The sequence below is a fragment of the Falco peregrinus genome, chromosome 19 (genome assembly GCF_023634155.1).
Source record: "Falco peregrinus isolate bFalPer1 chromosome 19, bFalPer1.pri, whole genome shotgun sequence".
Lineage (NCBI taxonomy): Eukaryota > Metazoa > Chordata > Aves > Falconiformes > Falconidae > Falco > Falco peregrinus.
Window position 1 is genome coordinate 2,761,658 of NC_073740.1, and position 16,223 is coordinate 2,777,880.

Here is a 16,223-nt window from a genome sequence, read left to right on the forward strand (position 1 = left end):
CTCCCCCCCCCCCGGCCCCAGCCAGGCCTCGTGGGCTGTGGGGGTGCTGTGTGTGTGTGGGAGGCAGTGGCAGGCAGGAGCTGCTCTCCACAGCCACCCCCAGCAATGGGTTCTGTGGGATGCTGCCGTGGGCAGAGATGGCACCTGGAGTCTCTGCCAATGCCAGCTGCCCCCGGGCAGTGGGGACTAGTCAGAGGGCAAAGGGGGAACTGCTTGAGGAGGGTCACTTGCCTACATCACTTGTCCCAAGGTCAGTGGATGCAGACTTGAGGGCCTGTCTCTTGCTCCGGTTTCCATGTTTCATTCCAGTCTGCCCCTTAAAGAATAGAAATGGTTGTGTGTCACCTGAGGAGACCCTGCGGCCTCACCATGCCCACAGAGCATCCTGGGAGCAGGGGCCAAGACCAAACATGACTGGGCCATGGCTGCAAAGGGGAATGAGGACACCCGGATGAACCTTGCACACACTGGCACCTTTGAGGTGACACCATGCTTGGGTGACTTAGATGAGATCAAGGCACAGCCACGGTTCCAGGACACTCAAAGGACTCGGGGCTGACACTGCTTCTGGGTAAAGCTGGGAGCAGGATGAAATCTGAGCCCAGTGCCAGGCTCCAGGGAAATCCATTTACCATGGCAGCTCTGCTGCGGGGATGGCAAGAGCGGGGGCAGGCAGCCTGCTGCCCAACCGAGGGGCATCCGCAGGGCAGTGTGTGAGACCCGCTTCTTCCAGGGGCAGGGGGGTGGGTCTTGCTCTGCTCTGAGGACAGTGAAAGGGTGGGCAGAGAGGGGTTTGGGCCCATTTTACCTGGTGTGCATTGTAGTTGGGCTGGTTGTGGAGCAGTGGTGGGGGACAGATAGACAGATTATACTGCAGCGGCTGGCCCAGCAACGAGTAGCGCCCATCACCTGTAAGAAAGAAGCAAGTGTTTGTAGGGGTCTGGAGAAATGGCCGGGAAGACCCAGCCCCGTGCTGTCCCCGCTCCCTTCCCTTACCTTGCGCTGGGCCCATGGGCCGGGGGAACTGCGTGAGGACAGGGAGAGGGCTCAGCCCCGTGCAGACACTGTTGAGGTTGGTGACGGGAGACGGCGTTGGGGACTGGGTGGGGGATGTGATGGGGCTGTTCAGCTGGGTGCTGGCCTGGGGGAGGGAGAGTGTTAGACAGCCCCAGTGCTTGTGACTGGTCCCACACCTGACTCACCACCATGGGTGACCCACCCCATCTCCCAGCCCATTCAGACAGCTCGGACGCTGGTGTCCTCTCTCTCCTGTCTGGCTGCTCCCAAAAGATGAGCTGCCACCTTCCCAGTCCTCTCAATACCTGAGCACTGGTGTCGGGGTTGTACAGGTCTCCTGGCTTCTGCCCCCGCTGGTCCAGGCTGTAGTACTTACAGTGGCTCCACTGCACCACGGAGGGGTTCTGGGGGGCCTGGGGGCCATTGGGTACATTCAGCTGCATCACAACCACGCCAGGGCCTGATGGAGACACCCCTGGGGAGAGATGACAGCAGCAATATTGGCCAGGCTGTGTGCAACTCTGCACTCTTCCCTACGACACCCCTTCTGTACTCTCTCCTCTGCCACTCCTGCCTGCCCATCTGGGCTGAAAAAAGGTCCCACCAAGACCTGGCTGGGATCCCTCTCTGATAACAATCACAGCTCGTATCAGAGAGTGATGACTTTTAATCCAGGAGAAATGCGAGCAGAGGGAACAAGCTGAAGGCAACTCGGGTGACCTCTCTGAGCATCACAGCAAAACTTCGGGCCAAGGGTCTAATCACAGAGCTGGGCGCAGAGCTCGAGTACCCTGGCTCCAGCTCTTGCACCAATTCACCAGGCCCCAGCTCACTTCCCTGCAGCTGGGACAGGATGCAGGAATCCTGACGCTCCTCTCATCCACAGGTTCCCTGGTCCCACAAGCAGCCCTGGTGACACCAAGCCGGCAGAGGGAGTCTGCAGCCCAAGGCAGCTCCCTCTCCCTGCTCCTAACCCTGCCTGCCCACCTTGGCCAGGAGATGCCAGGCACAGGCCAGCATCAGCATGGAGCGAAGTCGCTGTGCCATGTCCTGGTAACTCCCAGTAAGCTGTGGGATGGGTAAGACTAAGGAAACCCACTGCACAGGAGCTGCCAGCCTTGGCTCTGAATTGGCAGTTCTGTTCACTGCAGTCCCTACAAAACCTGATCCCATCTGTGCAGAATCAGTGCCAACCCTGACTGGTGGCCCCTCTTACCTGAATACTGCTGCTGCATCTGTGGTGGGCTGCAGGGCGATGGGGACTGTGGCATCTGATACTGTTCAGAGCCAGGAGGCTGAAGGAACCCCACCGAAGGGCTGCGAAGCAGAGAGTGCTCTGGTGAGGTGCTGGGGATGGGGAGGAACAGCCTGCCCATCTGTGCAAGCAATCACCAGCTCCCTCAGTACTTGAGATGGCTGGAAACACAGCTGCCTCTGGAGGGGCAGAGGAAGCACTGCGTGCTGCAGGACAGCTGTGTCCAGGAAGCACTGAGTACGGGAGCTAGGACTGAGCAAACTCAAGAGATGACCAGCATCTGCGGTGCTCGGCCACCTCCTCTAGCAGCAGGAATAGGATGCTATGCCCTGTCAGTAGGGCAGCAGGACCCCCTTCTCCCCAGGGCAGGCCAAAGATACAGAAGCTTTACCTGGTGCCGTTCTGCTGGGCAGTTGGGATGACGCTGTAGTAGATGGGTACACCTCCAGCCTGAAGCCCCCCCTGGACAGACTGGCTAGCTGGCACAAGCACTGGCTGCTGGAAGGGTTGCTGGACCACACTCTGGGACTCGTTGGCCACCGGAACCTGTGCAGGGAGGAAAGCAGCAGCCCTATGGAATGACAGGTAAGATACAGCAGGAGCAGGGAGAACTGGCCCGAAGGAGACACCAGCAAGGTCCGTAAAAGGTAGAAGAGATGCCAGACAATTGTCTACTGCAGCCCAGAGCAACCCTGCCCAGACAAGGGCTGCCTCTCCCAGCTTCTCTGTGAACACAATAGCAAAGGGACCAGCCGCACTCAGTCCTCCTTCTCAAGACATGTCCCACACAGAATCAAACGTGGACGTGCGCTCCCCACGCTGGCAAGCATGCACTATCTTCAAAAAGTGAGCAAGTCTCCACCTCCGGCTCCATCACTCAGGCACAGGAACAGGGCACCTCCTGTGAGGTTTCTGCAGCTGAGGCCCCCTCCCCAGCAGCCCTTCTTCAGAGAACAACTGATGCCTACCTGGTACGAAGGCAGTGGAGTGTACTGGACCATCAGGCCTTGCATCTGGCTCCCCATACTGCTCCTCTGGCTGCTGAGAAGACCAGGGGGCTGCGCCTGCTGCACTCCCATCATACTCTGCATCTGGCCCCCCATGCTGTTCCTCTGGCTGTTGAGGAGCCCGGGGGGCTGTGCCTGCTGTACTCCCATTACACCTTGGTATGTTTGCTGCTGGTTGGACATCATTGGCTGTAAACCTGTCAGAACAGGGTTTAAATGGAGTGGCTTCCCAGCTGGCCACAGAAGACAGCCTGAGACTTGGCATATGAGGGCTCAAATCCTGCTTTGCCCCCATCTCTTGCTAAAGGGTGGGAAACGGGCTTCCCTCACAGCAGATGTAAAAAGATGCGAAGGAAACTCCTGGCTTTAAATCCACCTTGCAGCACCTCGGTGCATGCTACACGCTGAGAGGGAGGGAAAAGCCTAGAACAACCTTTGCAGCCAGGCCAAGTTTCAAGTTTCCTTTGCACAGTCAAGAGACACTCTACAGTCAGCAAGCCCATCAAAGAGCGGGAGACAGGGAAGAGCAGCCTGGCCCCCCACACGGTGCATGGGAGATCCTTCAGAGCCAAGGAGAGTGGCAGGAAAGGGAAACATGCCCCCTCCCCCCTTCTACACCCCCTTACCAGGCTGCTGGGACTGCTGGGGGAGCTGCTGAGTGCGCTGGGAGCTGTAGGCCACTGGGTGACTGAGAGATCGGTATTGCTGGCTGGAGTTCGGGTACTGCCCAGGAGGGTAGTAAGAAACCTGAATCTATCAGAATCAAGAAAACATGGTGATGAGAACACAGGAGGGAGTGGGACCAAGAAAGCTGGTCCCCCAGGACCAGTTTTCTCTCTCACCTGGCCTGGCTTCTGCAGAAGGAAACCAACCAGGGCTTTGGCTCTGGCCAGATGATAGCTGGTCAGGGAATCGCAGCCCCTTCCCGCTCCTCCCAGCCTCCACATCCAAGCCTTTCCCAGCACAGTAGTGCAAGAGCACAGTACGCATTATTCTCATCACAGCTCAGGGGAACAATCCTAGAGGTCATAATGCCCTGCAGGACCCCAAAGAGAGCTTAGAGGTGTCAGCCCTGAATCTGGTCACTGTCCCTCCCCCAACACTATGAGTCAGGAACGGCCAGAGGGGTCCCCGGGTAAGCGCCTTGTGAGCTCAGAGGGACAAAGGGACAGAGATCATCCTGTGCCTACCTAGCAAGGGCCTGTGCCCAGCCAGAGCTTGGACCCCTGTGTATTGATTCATCACAAATGAGCAGCAGAAAAAGAGAGGGGACCCACTCCCAAGGAACTGCTCTCTGGACTGCTCCCCAGCAGCCCCTGGCCAACGGCTTTGTGCTGAGGCGCACATCCCCTCCAGGCCTGCGCATGTCCTTACTTGCTGGGGAGGCTGAATGTAGCCCTGGGGCTGCAGCACCTGCTGTGTGGGGGCTGTGTGCCCTGAGGCGGAGTAGTTGGAGGTGGGGATGGGCTGCCCAGGGGTTGCCATGATGAATCCAGTCTGCTGAGGATGCTGGGAGATGAGGGATGACTGGAACATAGCAGAGGAAGGATCCGGTGCTTCCGTAGAGCCCTGCCGGCTGAGGCTGATCTGCCCAAAGGGGCTACTGAGTTCCTCGGCCTGCATCGGGGATAAGTGGGAAGGATGGAGGAGGACAGCATGTAGGACATAGCTCTGCTGAGTAGACTGCAGACCCCTTCTCCCTACTCTGTGGAGGAGCTCGCCCAAGAAGGGTCCCCAGAAAAAAGCCACAGACGAAGAGCGTTCTGCAGGACAGGGGCAGGGGCATGCGAGCTGCTGGGGGGGGCTGAATGCTCAGCAGACTCTCGTGACACGTGGGGCCCCACACAGGCAGAGGCAGCCCCAGCCCAGAGGCCACGTCCCATGGGGCGCGCCGTTCCCAAAAGACCCGGCAGAGACAACACAGGGGCTGACTGAGACCACAGGGCAGCTGTGGCCCCTGGACCCCAGTGCTGGGCACAAGCGTTGCTTTCTAGGGGAGCTCTGGGCTCGCCGCTTGCTTTCCCAGGCTCTACCCAAGACCAGTCACTCCAGCAGTGCCCAGCCCTGGCAGGTCCCACAGCCTCAGGCATCCCACTGCCTTGACCCCACTGCAGCACAGAGCCTCCATGAATCCCCAACCCACTGGGGTGCAGTGTCTGCGACATACCTGATTAGCAAAAGCTCATACAACACAAAACACAGCACATGAGTACAACAGAGACAGTGCAGAAGAGGAAATGGGGTTTATACCAAGTTGTACTGCTGGGGTGGAGAGACTGGCAAGAGGACTTGGGGGCAGGAGCTTGGAGAATACTGAGCAGGCTGCAGCGCTGGGACCGGCTAAGACCAGCAGAGAAGGGAGTGGAGAGAGATTTGGGTGGGAAAAGGGCAGGGGGAGGGGGAAGGAAGATAGGAGGAAGGAGAGAAAGAAGGAACAACAAGGTTAGTCAACTGAGCCAACTGCAAACACACAGAGGGGGGCATTGCAGAGGGTTGGAAAGCACGGAGACCAGAAGGGGGGAGCATTCATCTCTCTGTGAAGACACACAGCCCGGCCAGTTGCTTTGTGGAAGCTGGGAAGGCCGACCATGTCCCCAAAGCAGCTCTTGCCTGGCACGAACAGTGACACAAGTTCACAAAGGCCAGCTACGGCCAACAGCAGCAGGAGAGCCACTTCCCCCCCAGCACAACCTTCGAGTCTCTCCCACTCCACTGCCCGCTCGTGTCTGGCACCGACTCCCAGCTCTCTCTGCAGTCCTTCTTGGCCTTCCCCACAGATCATGTCTTTTTCTTCACTCTTGCCTTCTGTAGGGGCCCCTCTCACTTTGTCACTGGGAGGACCTGCCGACTCCTAACTCAAGCACCATGTACTGTGCTTTGGGCACCAAACCTGTAACGGTCAGCACCGGACTGGTTTTTTGATCATTTGATTTGACCTTTGGTGAAACAGAAGGTGCACTCACAGGGGGGAACAGTGCATTTTCAGACCTTTCACCAATAGTCAGGACATGTGAAAAAAGTTTTTCCAGGACCTAAACCATTAGAACAGACGAAGAGTATAAGATGGAAAATAAAACCCCAGCAAGACACAGTGGTCCCACACAAGCTCCAGAAGCCTGCTGTGCGTTCAAACCTCCCGCCCAGGGCACTGCGTTCTGTCCCCACACTTGCTACAGCTCCGGACAGATGCTCCTGCTAGCCTTAGTGCTGGACCCCGGCTATCTTAGGGAGACACCTCGTCTGTAGAACTGTTTCCCTTGAGTCTCAGGATCTTCTGCAAATGGATCTACAGAAGCCAGTCCAGGGCCCAAGAACTTACAAACTCCCCCCCCATCCTCATACAGACGGCAACACACAGCAAGGAGCTGTTCCGTATTATCTGCAGTAAAAGCTGTTTGAGAAGGCTTGTTTCCTCCTCCCATCCCAGCTCACTGAAAACATTTAGAATCATAGAACAGTCCAGGTTGGAAGGGACCTCACAAGATCACCTGGTCCAATCTTTCATGGGAAAGGCAGCCTAGATAAGGTTATCTAGCACCCTCGCTGTCTAGTTGCACCTTGAAAACCTCTAGCATAACCTGCAGTTCTTTGCTGTAGGAGACATCCTAAGTAGGAGATGATGGACCAGAAAGGATCCCTACAAAACTCATAGGCAGGTGGAGGTCCAGCACTGACATGTTGCTCTGAACAGGACAGGATGGGAGGCTTCTGCAGACACTTCCCATGCACACCACCCAGCTCTGCACCTGCTGAACGTGAGGCAGATATGCTCTCCAAATGCACTCACCAGGGCTGGCTCGCACCCCTTCCCCAGTCCTGCGGTGATACAGGGGCAGCTCTTGGGCTGTGACAGCCTCAGGAGCACAAAAATGTACGTAGGAAGGAGAGCCACGAGTGCTTTTCGGAGGGCTCTGTCCTCAGAAACAGCCCTGCAGGCTGTGGACTGGCCCGAGGAAGGTCTGGAGAATACACCCAGGCACAGCTCCAGGTCTGCCTCTCTCCAGGACATCAGGTGGCCAGCCACAGCATTTCAGCACTGGGGAGCTCAAACTCAACTACTGGTTGTGACGGTCCCTCACCAGGAGGGCAACTGGTTCCAGAACATAACCCTGCCACTCAGCAAAGGGCTACAGAGCCCTGGCCAGGAGGGCTGCTGGCCCGAGTGGATACAGCAGAGGCTGACAAGTTGAGATGTCACAGAGCATCATGATTAGGCACAGCAAGGCTCCAACCTCCTCCTGCTCTCAATAGCATGGAGCGACTATCAATCCATGACAGGCAGCAAGTGCGAGGACACCCAAAGCCCATTGGGCAAGTGTGAGTCCAGGGCACCCTGGGTGTATGCTGGCTCTGCTTCTACCTCCCACCGCATGCCCAAGGAACGTACCGAGCCCTGGATAGCGTGCAGCAACTCACCTGGGATATCATGTGGTTACTCATGGCTGGCTGCTGCTGGGCTGCAGGTGGAAGTCCTTGGGGCTGTGGTGGTGGCTGTTGGGGTGGCTGTGGTTGAGGCTGCTGGGCTGTGCAGGGTAAGAGGCCACGGCTGGGCTGTGAAGAAGGGGACTGGCTGCATGCTTCAGGGGCACCTAGTACCAAACCTTGAACAGAGAAAGGCACGGCAGGGTTGGTACCTGGGAGAGAAAAACACCGATTCATAGATGGGGAGGGCGGGGGGTAGATCCTGTCACTATCTCCTGTACTGCAGCCAGACTGCGTTCTCTGCTGTCCACACGGGAAGCTTCCACAGGGGACAGGGCGAGCAGGCTGCAGGCTAAGCCACTAGTTTGTCTCTGCTTCACAGCAAACCAAGGTGTTGACACCCTCAGGACTCCAGGTGATTGCACCTCTCTCCTCTCTGTGTCCAAGTACACACACCGATCCCCCGCAGCTGCTCACAGCATCTTCTCCTCCTGACCCACGCACACCCTGCCCCACACAGGGAAGACCAGGGTACAATTCCTGTCCCAGACTACGGCCATGAAGTGCACAGCTGTTATTCCCAAGAGCATGCTCTCTTCCCTGACCCCAGCCTAGCACTCTCACTCCAAGCGGACAGCCTACACGGCGGTCCCCACGTACAGCTCTCAGATCGCTGCTCTTCTTGTAAACCTTCAATGCTACTCAGAACTGCAGGACAGTAAAGGGCCAGTGCCAGGCTCATACGATGAGCATGGCCGGCCTCTGCCCATGGGACAGGGCACGCTTGGTGCAGGTGCTGGCAGGACGGGCACAGGGGAGTAAAACTTATCTGTGTTGCAGTTGATTCTTTGGAGGGATGATCCCTCCGTCTTGTCGGGAAAGCACCAGACACAAAGTCAGGGCCTTCTATAAATGCCATGGGCCTTCTGCTGGGAAAAGGAATCTGGCCATCAACAGCAGCACCTGCCTGGTGGAGGGCTCTCCACCCCAGCATGAGGCAGAGACTACAGAAAGAGGAAGCTGCCAGATACACTCATGTCAGCTCAGTACCATAAACCAGTCTGCAGAAAGAAGCTGGAGAGCTGTTCCCAGTCACTGCTCAGTTCTGCAGCTAGGCATGGCCCCTGCTCGGACACCGATACACCACCGTGATTGCTTTGAGCGCTTGTCCAGAATGGAGAAGGGAGTGAGGGAATCCCTTTTCATGGCTACATAGACCCAGCACACACACATCTTTTGAGCAAAGGGCTATTGGGTGGCAGGTTGAAAGGAATTCCTTCCCATGGTAGGAAAAACCATTAGGAAGGAGTACAATGTATGCTGCAGGACACCCAGCTGGGAAGGGCTCTCCTCAGTATTTCTGTCTTGCTTCCAGTTGTGAAACTATTTCTTGATGCCCAGTAGCTGCTATTTAACTAATTCTGACTCTGATCTACTGTATTTCAACAGCTAATCTTCAGGCATTCTGCTAAGACATGGTGCAAAGAAGGAAATATTTTGCTGACAGCTGCCCAGGGGGTGAATGCCGAGATGGGAAAAGAGCCCCAGAGTCCTAAGCACTTCCTCGCCCACAGAATAAATATGAGGATATGGAGGGTGGTGTTTTGGGTGTCCCCCCCCCCCCCACCCCACCCCCCCCCCCCAAGTGAAAATTCCTTTGCTCATCCCACCCCCCACCGACATTTCTAATCGTTTGCCATTATATAAAGCCTGGAGAGCAATAGGTTTCTGTTCCCAAGGGAGACCTGGAGGAAAAATACAGAAAGAGGAGAAAAAAAAAAAAAAAAAAAAAAGCAGCAGATCTTCTCTTGCTCTGCTTTGCACATGGCTGGGACAGATCTTCAAATAAGTGCTCCCATCAGCTGATGAATCAGTCCCGGAGGTGGTTGCAATAATCAGAGTAAGTGTAGCCCTGAGCACAATGGAAATAGGGTCCCAAGAGATGATGTAGGCACCTTCAAACTGCAAGATGAATGTGTGGTTTTCAAAGTTAGCCTGGGTGCTAGAACAGCAGCCTGGCTGCCTTTTTAGGGCCATCCCTTTTATTTGAAAGGATTCTTGTGCAGCAGTCTAATCACCCACAAGCACTAACCTGCCTCCCCCCCCCCCCCCGCCCCCGCAGTGAAACGACAGCTCTCAAGCATTTGGGGACCTGCTGCCTTCCAGCGAGAATGGAGGAAGCAAGACAGGGAGACAACACTGGATTTTGCTCATTTGATACCGCACAGCAATTGCAACCAGCTACCATATGGCTCCTCAGTTATCACCGGACCATTAAAATGAGAGCAAAGACCTGTGCTGCCTCTTTCACAAATGCCTTTCACAAGCAGTCGGTTGAAAACAAAGGACTCTGCTCCCCACTGGTAGGAGGGCCGGTGCCCTGCCAAGTGCAGCACACATCCCCTCGGGAAGCTGTTGTCAGTAACAGATTACCAGTGATGCCCCACAAAAACACTCTCCATGCCTGGGCTACCCTTTGTATAGCCTCGATGGAAAAGGAAGAACTCGCCTCAAGTGGGCAAAGAGACTTGTGATCCTTATTCCCTTTGGTGCTCCGGAAACCTTGAGCTGTATTCAACAGCTCTTGAGGAGCTGCAGGCCCTGCTCCCTGTTATGTTTGCTCTCAGGAGTATAGTGAATCATTTTGAGAGAACATCGTAGGCAGATACCAATTAATGTGGTCTTTGTCTGAGGAGGTAGACTGTGTCTGATGAGACAGACTAATTGGTGACACCCTTCCCTGGACCTCCTTTATCGGAAAGCAAGGAAAAGTGCCAAATGGTTCACCCTGACTAAGTCTCCTTAGGCTGTGAGTGATTCTGGGGAGCAGAAAGGAACAGCAACGTAACCTGGAGTACAGCAGGGGAAAGAAAACAACAGAAAACTGGTAGCTTGAATTCCAGGGTATGGGACTAAACTACATCCTTTAACTTGGGTGACTACTAAAGGGAAGGAAAACATGACAGTGACTATTGAAAAAGCAGACGATGAACCAACTGGCGTATCCCTGCCGAGGTACCAAACACATTCAGATGATGCCAACCGTGTCCCATGTTAACCAGAATCACTGACCAGAGCACCATGAGCCCCAGTTCCCCAGCGCGAAGGCTACAGCTGCTAGGTGTCCTTTGGCAGAAGGTGTGCAGGGGAAACAGTACAGTACCTGCCCGGGACGGTCTGCTGGCAGTGCTGCCTTTGCTACTCCCGATGCTGTCCCCCCGTGTCAGGATGGAGATGCCACTGAAGCTGCTGGCTTTGGTAACAGGTGGTCGCAGGTTGCGGATGGAGCCATCTGAATCTGTGCTGCTCCACGGCCGAGGCTCCAGCGACTTTATCTCGCTCTCTGTGCTGCTCTGGCGGCTGCCTGAGGCCCGGTTCAAACTGTCCCGGTTGCCCCTGCAGAGACCAGAGGAGTTAGAGCCACCTCCAGTGGGAAGGGGCAGCGGCAGGACCTGCCTCGCCGGGGAGGCAAGCCCAGCACGTCAGCACTCAGCACCCTCCCTGGGCATGCACCGTGGAGGCTCAGACACTGCTGATCTTCCTTGGCATGCGCTGAGCGCTGGCTCCTGGCCCTTTTCCCTAGCCAGATCCCAGTCTGCAAGAGATGCCAGCAGGGTCAGAGCATGACCCCTTGCTAAAACCCTTGCCTCACAACAGGAAGCTTTTAACAGAGGCCTTGAGACAAGGCTGACTGAGATCTTGCGAGACCACTCCATACCAGCTCCATACCAGCCCTGGTAAGGCTTTCTGCCCAGCTGGAACAGCTACATGCTGGGATATTGCTGCGCTCAGAGCCGTGCTCCCACTGACCACCCTCCCTCCGCCTCAGGCCAGGTCTGGCCACAGCAGGACTTTACTGAGTATCAGTAAAACGTCCTGAGCAGTGAGCCTGGTTTATCAGGCCAGCTAAGGACCATAAGTGCAGTAACGGGTTCCTGGGCCTTCACTGGGGAGGAATGGTGAGGAAGGCAATACTGGAAGGGATGGATGCTCATGTAGCGCCACAGGCTGAGCCTGGCAGCACCTCCACACAGTTGTGGAGGGGAAAAGACAGGCTTGGAAGGAACTTCTGAGGTGATAACCTGGGCTGCTGGAAGCATGCGAGAGCCGAAGAAAATACATCTCTTGGAAAACCGGTACGATGGTTATATCCCTAAAGAGGTGAAGGAATTGGACTGTGCAGCCTCAAATGCCAAATTACAGTTGCCCTAACAAGCACCACTGTCAAGCTCTTGGGCTCCCTCCAACCTAAACTCTGAAGGCTGCTCCTGGGGATGTTCAGAGAGGAAGGAGCAGTGTTTGTGTGGAGAAGGGGCATGTCACGGCTTCTGTTCTGACTCAGCTGCAAACCTGGGTTCCCTGAGAACTCAGACCCCCCTATCAAGCTGACTACTGCTAACCCAGCAGCATAATGGCGCTGCTTTTCCTACAAATGCTCTCCAAACTCTAGGCATGCTACCACACCCTGGCTCTCAGAGAGCACTGCCCTAGCAACTTCAGCCATGCCCTTCTCTCCATCAGCCTTACTACGGACTGTTTCCAAGTGCCTCCACCAGTAGAGAGCTCTCTGCAATCAGATCTGTGCTTCAGCAGCATTAATACAGGACTTCCAAGCGAGTGAAACAGGCAGCCGTACAGCTCTGAACGTCAGGCCTTTGAGGGCACCAAGTCTCTGGAGTTCACACAGACATCACCTCCAGCACCACCGAGGGAACCCCAGCCTCCTCTTGTCTATGGAGATAGAGCTTGTCTATCTCCATTCAGAGCTCAAAGTGGTCCCGAAGCCCACATATCCTCCTTCCCCCCACTACAGGAACCACAAAACAAAGACAGCAGGTTAACCAAGCTCTTTAGGGACTGGGCACAACAGTCAGAGAAGCTCCTAGCGCAGCCCTGGCTGCAACTCAGCTCCTGAAGCTGCAATCGCATCAGCAATGGTTTTTTGGCCACTTGCTGGGTGAGTTTTACTACAGCCCCATGGCTGATCTGAAAATAATAACCCCTGCCTTGAACACCACTGCCACATGCAGATGCCAGGACACAGTCCCCGTAACTGCACTAAGGACACGCAATTTTCCATGACTGTGTCCCTCCAAGGACAGCCTGAGCCACGTGATGGACTGAGGAGAGGGGCAAAGCTGTTCCTACACTTGCTTAGATCCTGCTGCCCTGTTCATACACATCTGGAGATGCTTCATCTCTAGAGCTTTGGCTATCAAACAAGACGGCAGTGGGCATTCTTTATTCTCAAACCTTCAGCCCCCTCCTGCAGCAGGGGTATGCGCGAAGCAACTTGTCAGGCTAACTCCATCCTTCCAGCCCTTTAATCCACAGGAAAACTACTTAATAAGAAAATGCTGCTCAAACATGTTCCCAGTGCCCTCTGCAGCATACTCTAGTTGAAATGGAAGCCCGAGATGCTTCATTGCCACCATTAAGTAATCCAGCCTTTATAATCAGGGATTAGGGACAACCCCACCTTATCTGGATGCTGATCCTGTCACTGTAAGAGCAGGGCCTTTCCTACCCTTGGGAAACAAGAGACTGGCTTGAAAACTTCTGGAAACCTCTGGCTTCCCCACTCCTCCCTGCCATTCCCACCTTCCGCCCCTCCATTTCAGTTGATGAATCAGCAAAAAAGGACTCAGAAATTGATGTTGCAAAAAATACAACTGGAGTAACTTCACAAGCAGCCATGCATGGGGCAAACTTACTCAGCAGGACAATGTACAATGTAAGTCACACAGAGATACCTAAAAATCTGTCTCCGTTTGTGAGAACTAGAAGAAAAGCCTTCTTTGGAGATTCTGTCGGTTAACATCAGAAAAAAAGCATCATTATAGAGTCATGCAGTCCTCTGTAGAGAAAGCCAGAGATACAAACAGTGTGTGCTCGACAGTACTAACCTGCTGTCAGTGAGATATCCATTCTGGCCAGTCTGGAAGCACGGAAAGGACATGAAGATGGGAAGGAAAGAAAAGGGAGACTTAGTAACTTCGAAAGCAACAAACGCAGGCAATTTCAAAGCAAAGAGGAGAAAAGCACTAACAGTATGGGACTCAGACACAGTCTGTGTTGCGCATCAGTTACATGGTCACTCAGGAGTCTTGCTGAGCCTTCTGCACAGCAGTCCCATTTGGTTCTCCATCCAGGCCCATTAGGAACTGCTCCTGACACCTGCAAACCTGCTCTTTTTCAAGAGTTTGCAAATCTGAGTCCTCAGCTCCCTGCTTCATTGCTCTAAGGCAGGCTTGACAGTAGCTTTGTCAATGGAATCATCAAGGCCAGACATACAAGGGTCCTTGTTTGCTAAATGCAGGCACAATTACCAGAGCCATGAAAAAATAGGCAGGGGGCTCAAAGCCAGCCCAGCCCACCCTGTGACAGTCACCCCTGCCTCTGGAAGTCAGACGCACAGCGCTGGCTCAGCCCATGAACACAGAGCAAGGGTAAGTACGAGCCCACTCAGCGTTGCGCTAACATGGGGCAGCACCTGCTCTAGTCCGGGTCTACAGGCAGAACTGCTTACTAACGTGTCTGGATGGCCTTGGGCCTGTGCATGTAAGACAAGTCCATGATCACAACTGGCTGGAGAGTCATCAGCTGAAGCTTGGTGACTTGACTAGGGACTCAGGTCAGTGGCTGCCTTAACGTCCTCCTTGGGCAGGCACATGGCAATTCCCATTAGGACAAATGAAAGGTGTCGTCCCCAAGACGCTCAAAAGCAGCAGGCAAGGAGCTGGACTTTGAACATGATCCACGGCAGATGGGCACTTGGAATTGTCCCTGATTCCATCATTTGCCACCTGGCATAGCATGGAGAGCTGCCTCCAGCTGGCAGACAGTACTCAACACAGCAGAGCACAGCAGCCTCTCTGAGCCAGACGTGAGCAAGGAACACAGCTCCGGCTTAGAGGAGTTCCACGTAGGGAGCAGAGATCTCAAGGAAGCAATAACCAAGCTGGACACTTTGTAAGAAAGACAAACGTACTGCCCAGATTCATCTTGTAAAGGCACAGAGCCCTGCCTGATACTCCAAGGCCAGCACTGCTTGGTCAGGAGGTTGAAGCTGCAGCACTGGAGAGAAGCTGGGGGAGACAGCTGCTGCTCCTTTCGGGTTCATCGACCGATTTGCTATTCATCCCAGAAATGCCACTGCACAAGCTTATAATCTTGCTGGGCCGCAAGGAGCAAAACTGTCTCCTGTCAGTCCCCACGTCTATTGCCCCCCTGAAACAAGCAATTTAGGGAAGGAGCAGACTGGTGAGTGGAGGTGTGGTCTCTCTATCTCAGTGTCTTAGACATCTTTGTTAGGAGCTGGAATTCAGTGGTAGATACCAAGAATACTGGGAAATTTGCAGAAAAGGCAATGACGAGATCTGACCTCTGAGTATACTCAAGGACACCTTCTGCCACAAAGTTCCAGGAGGGTACCTGGCAAGTGAGTCATCCAAGCTTACCTCTCGTGCAAATATCCGCTCCCTGACCCGCTGATACTCTTCCTCTCGCTCTTCTATAGATTTGCTCCTTCTCCCATCCTGCAAGGGGAGTCTCATCTGAAGGGACAAACACATCTCAGCGGGTCAGCAGTTGCCAATGGGAGCAGGGGGCGCAGTCAGCTGCTGATATTTTTACGTAGCAGTGTAAGTGGATGTGGATTACGGAGTGTGTGCATGATGCCTGGATGCAATGACACAGCCTCTGCCTTTGAACCTACCTTCGGGACACCTATGTCTAGGGATGAACATCCTGGAGGTCTTAGTGCACTCCACCTCCTGAATCAAGCACAACCACTCTGCCTGAACTCTGTCTGATTCGGAAAGGACAGATCAGGAATATCACCATGTGCTTCTGAAAGACAATCTGTTCCCAGGGGTCAAAAGCTAAAGGCCACTCTTTGGAGCACATGCCAACACAGCAAACTCCTGCTCAGTCATGGATTCTGTGCTTCATGGGTAGCTGCATCACCTGCAGAGTGCCACCACGGGGAAACCAGAAACTGATACTGATTGCAACGACCAGCTCCCCATCCTGACGACTTAAGTTCAGAAACATGACCCAAAGCAAGGGATAGTGGTATGCTGGGGTGATGTAAAGATGGGAGCTACAAGAGCAAAGAGCATGAGATCCCTGGTGAAGAGGTCTCCTGTCTCTTGCCCCGTTTTTGATGTTCAAGATTCTGTCTGACACAGGCTGGGAAAACAGCCCCAGATGAACAAGCTAGCTCTGTGTTACGGGTGTGGTGCCACCTGTGACAGCCCAAAGGCAGCCAGAGATTCAGGAGGGATTTTAGCTCCGATGACTGGCAATGCTGCTGAGCTCAAAGCGTTTCATTTTGCCGATGGTTTCCTTCCAGCAGCACTGCGAGGTCCTGATGACTTCACAGCTTGACTCGCTGCAAGCCCCGGGGAGGGGTGGGAGAGATGCTTGGCAACACTCAGCTCTGGGGCATTTCCAAGGAAACCTTAGCAAAAGGCTTCACCTTAAAGCCTGGCCCAGCCACCAGTCGATATTCAGGGTAC

The 16,223-nt window shown here is 54.6% G+C and overlaps 1 protein-coding gene across 15 annotated transcripts in view; it reads right to left on the reverse strand.

Moving 5' to 3' along the window:
* The window catches only part of R3HDM2 (R3H domain containing 2), a 61,575-nt gene that overhangs the window by 2,085 nt on the left and 43,267 nt on the right, over positions 1-16,223 (reverse strand). For 7 of the 15 annotated variants that reach the window (XM_055791976.1, XM_055791974.1, XM_027785798.2 and 4 more), the window contains 14 exons: positions 15,162-15,257; positions 13,608-13,639; positions 10,865-11,097; positions 7,696-7,913; positions 5,530-5,619; positions 4,654-4,896; positions 3,906-4,032; positions 3,241-3,476; positions 2,664-2,818; positions 2,234-2,334; positions 1,323-1,492; positions 997-1,141; positions 809-909; positions 232-316 (listed from right to left, as the gene is read on the reverse strand). In XM_055791976.1, coding sequence (XP_055647951.1) covers positions 232-316; positions 809-909; positions 997-1,141; positions 1,323-1,492; positions 2,234-2,334; positions 2,664-2,818; positions 3,241-3,476; positions 3,906-4,032; positions 4,654-4,896; positions 5,530-5,619; positions 7,696-7,913; positions 10,865-11,097; positions 13,608-13,639; positions 15,162-15,257 — 2,032 coding nt within the window. Of the gene's footprint in view, positions 1-231; positions 317-808; positions 910-996; positions 1,142-1,322; positions 1,493-2,233; positions 2,335-2,663; positions 2,819-3,240; positions 3,477-3,905; positions 4,033-4,653; positions 4,897-5,529; positions 5,620-7,695; positions 7,914-10,864; positions 11,098-13,607; positions 13,640-15,161; positions 15,258-16,223 lie in introns of those variants that run through there. The other 8 variants (XM_027785792.2, XM_027785793.2, XR_003554140.2 and 5 more) reach the window with 8 other exon arrangements.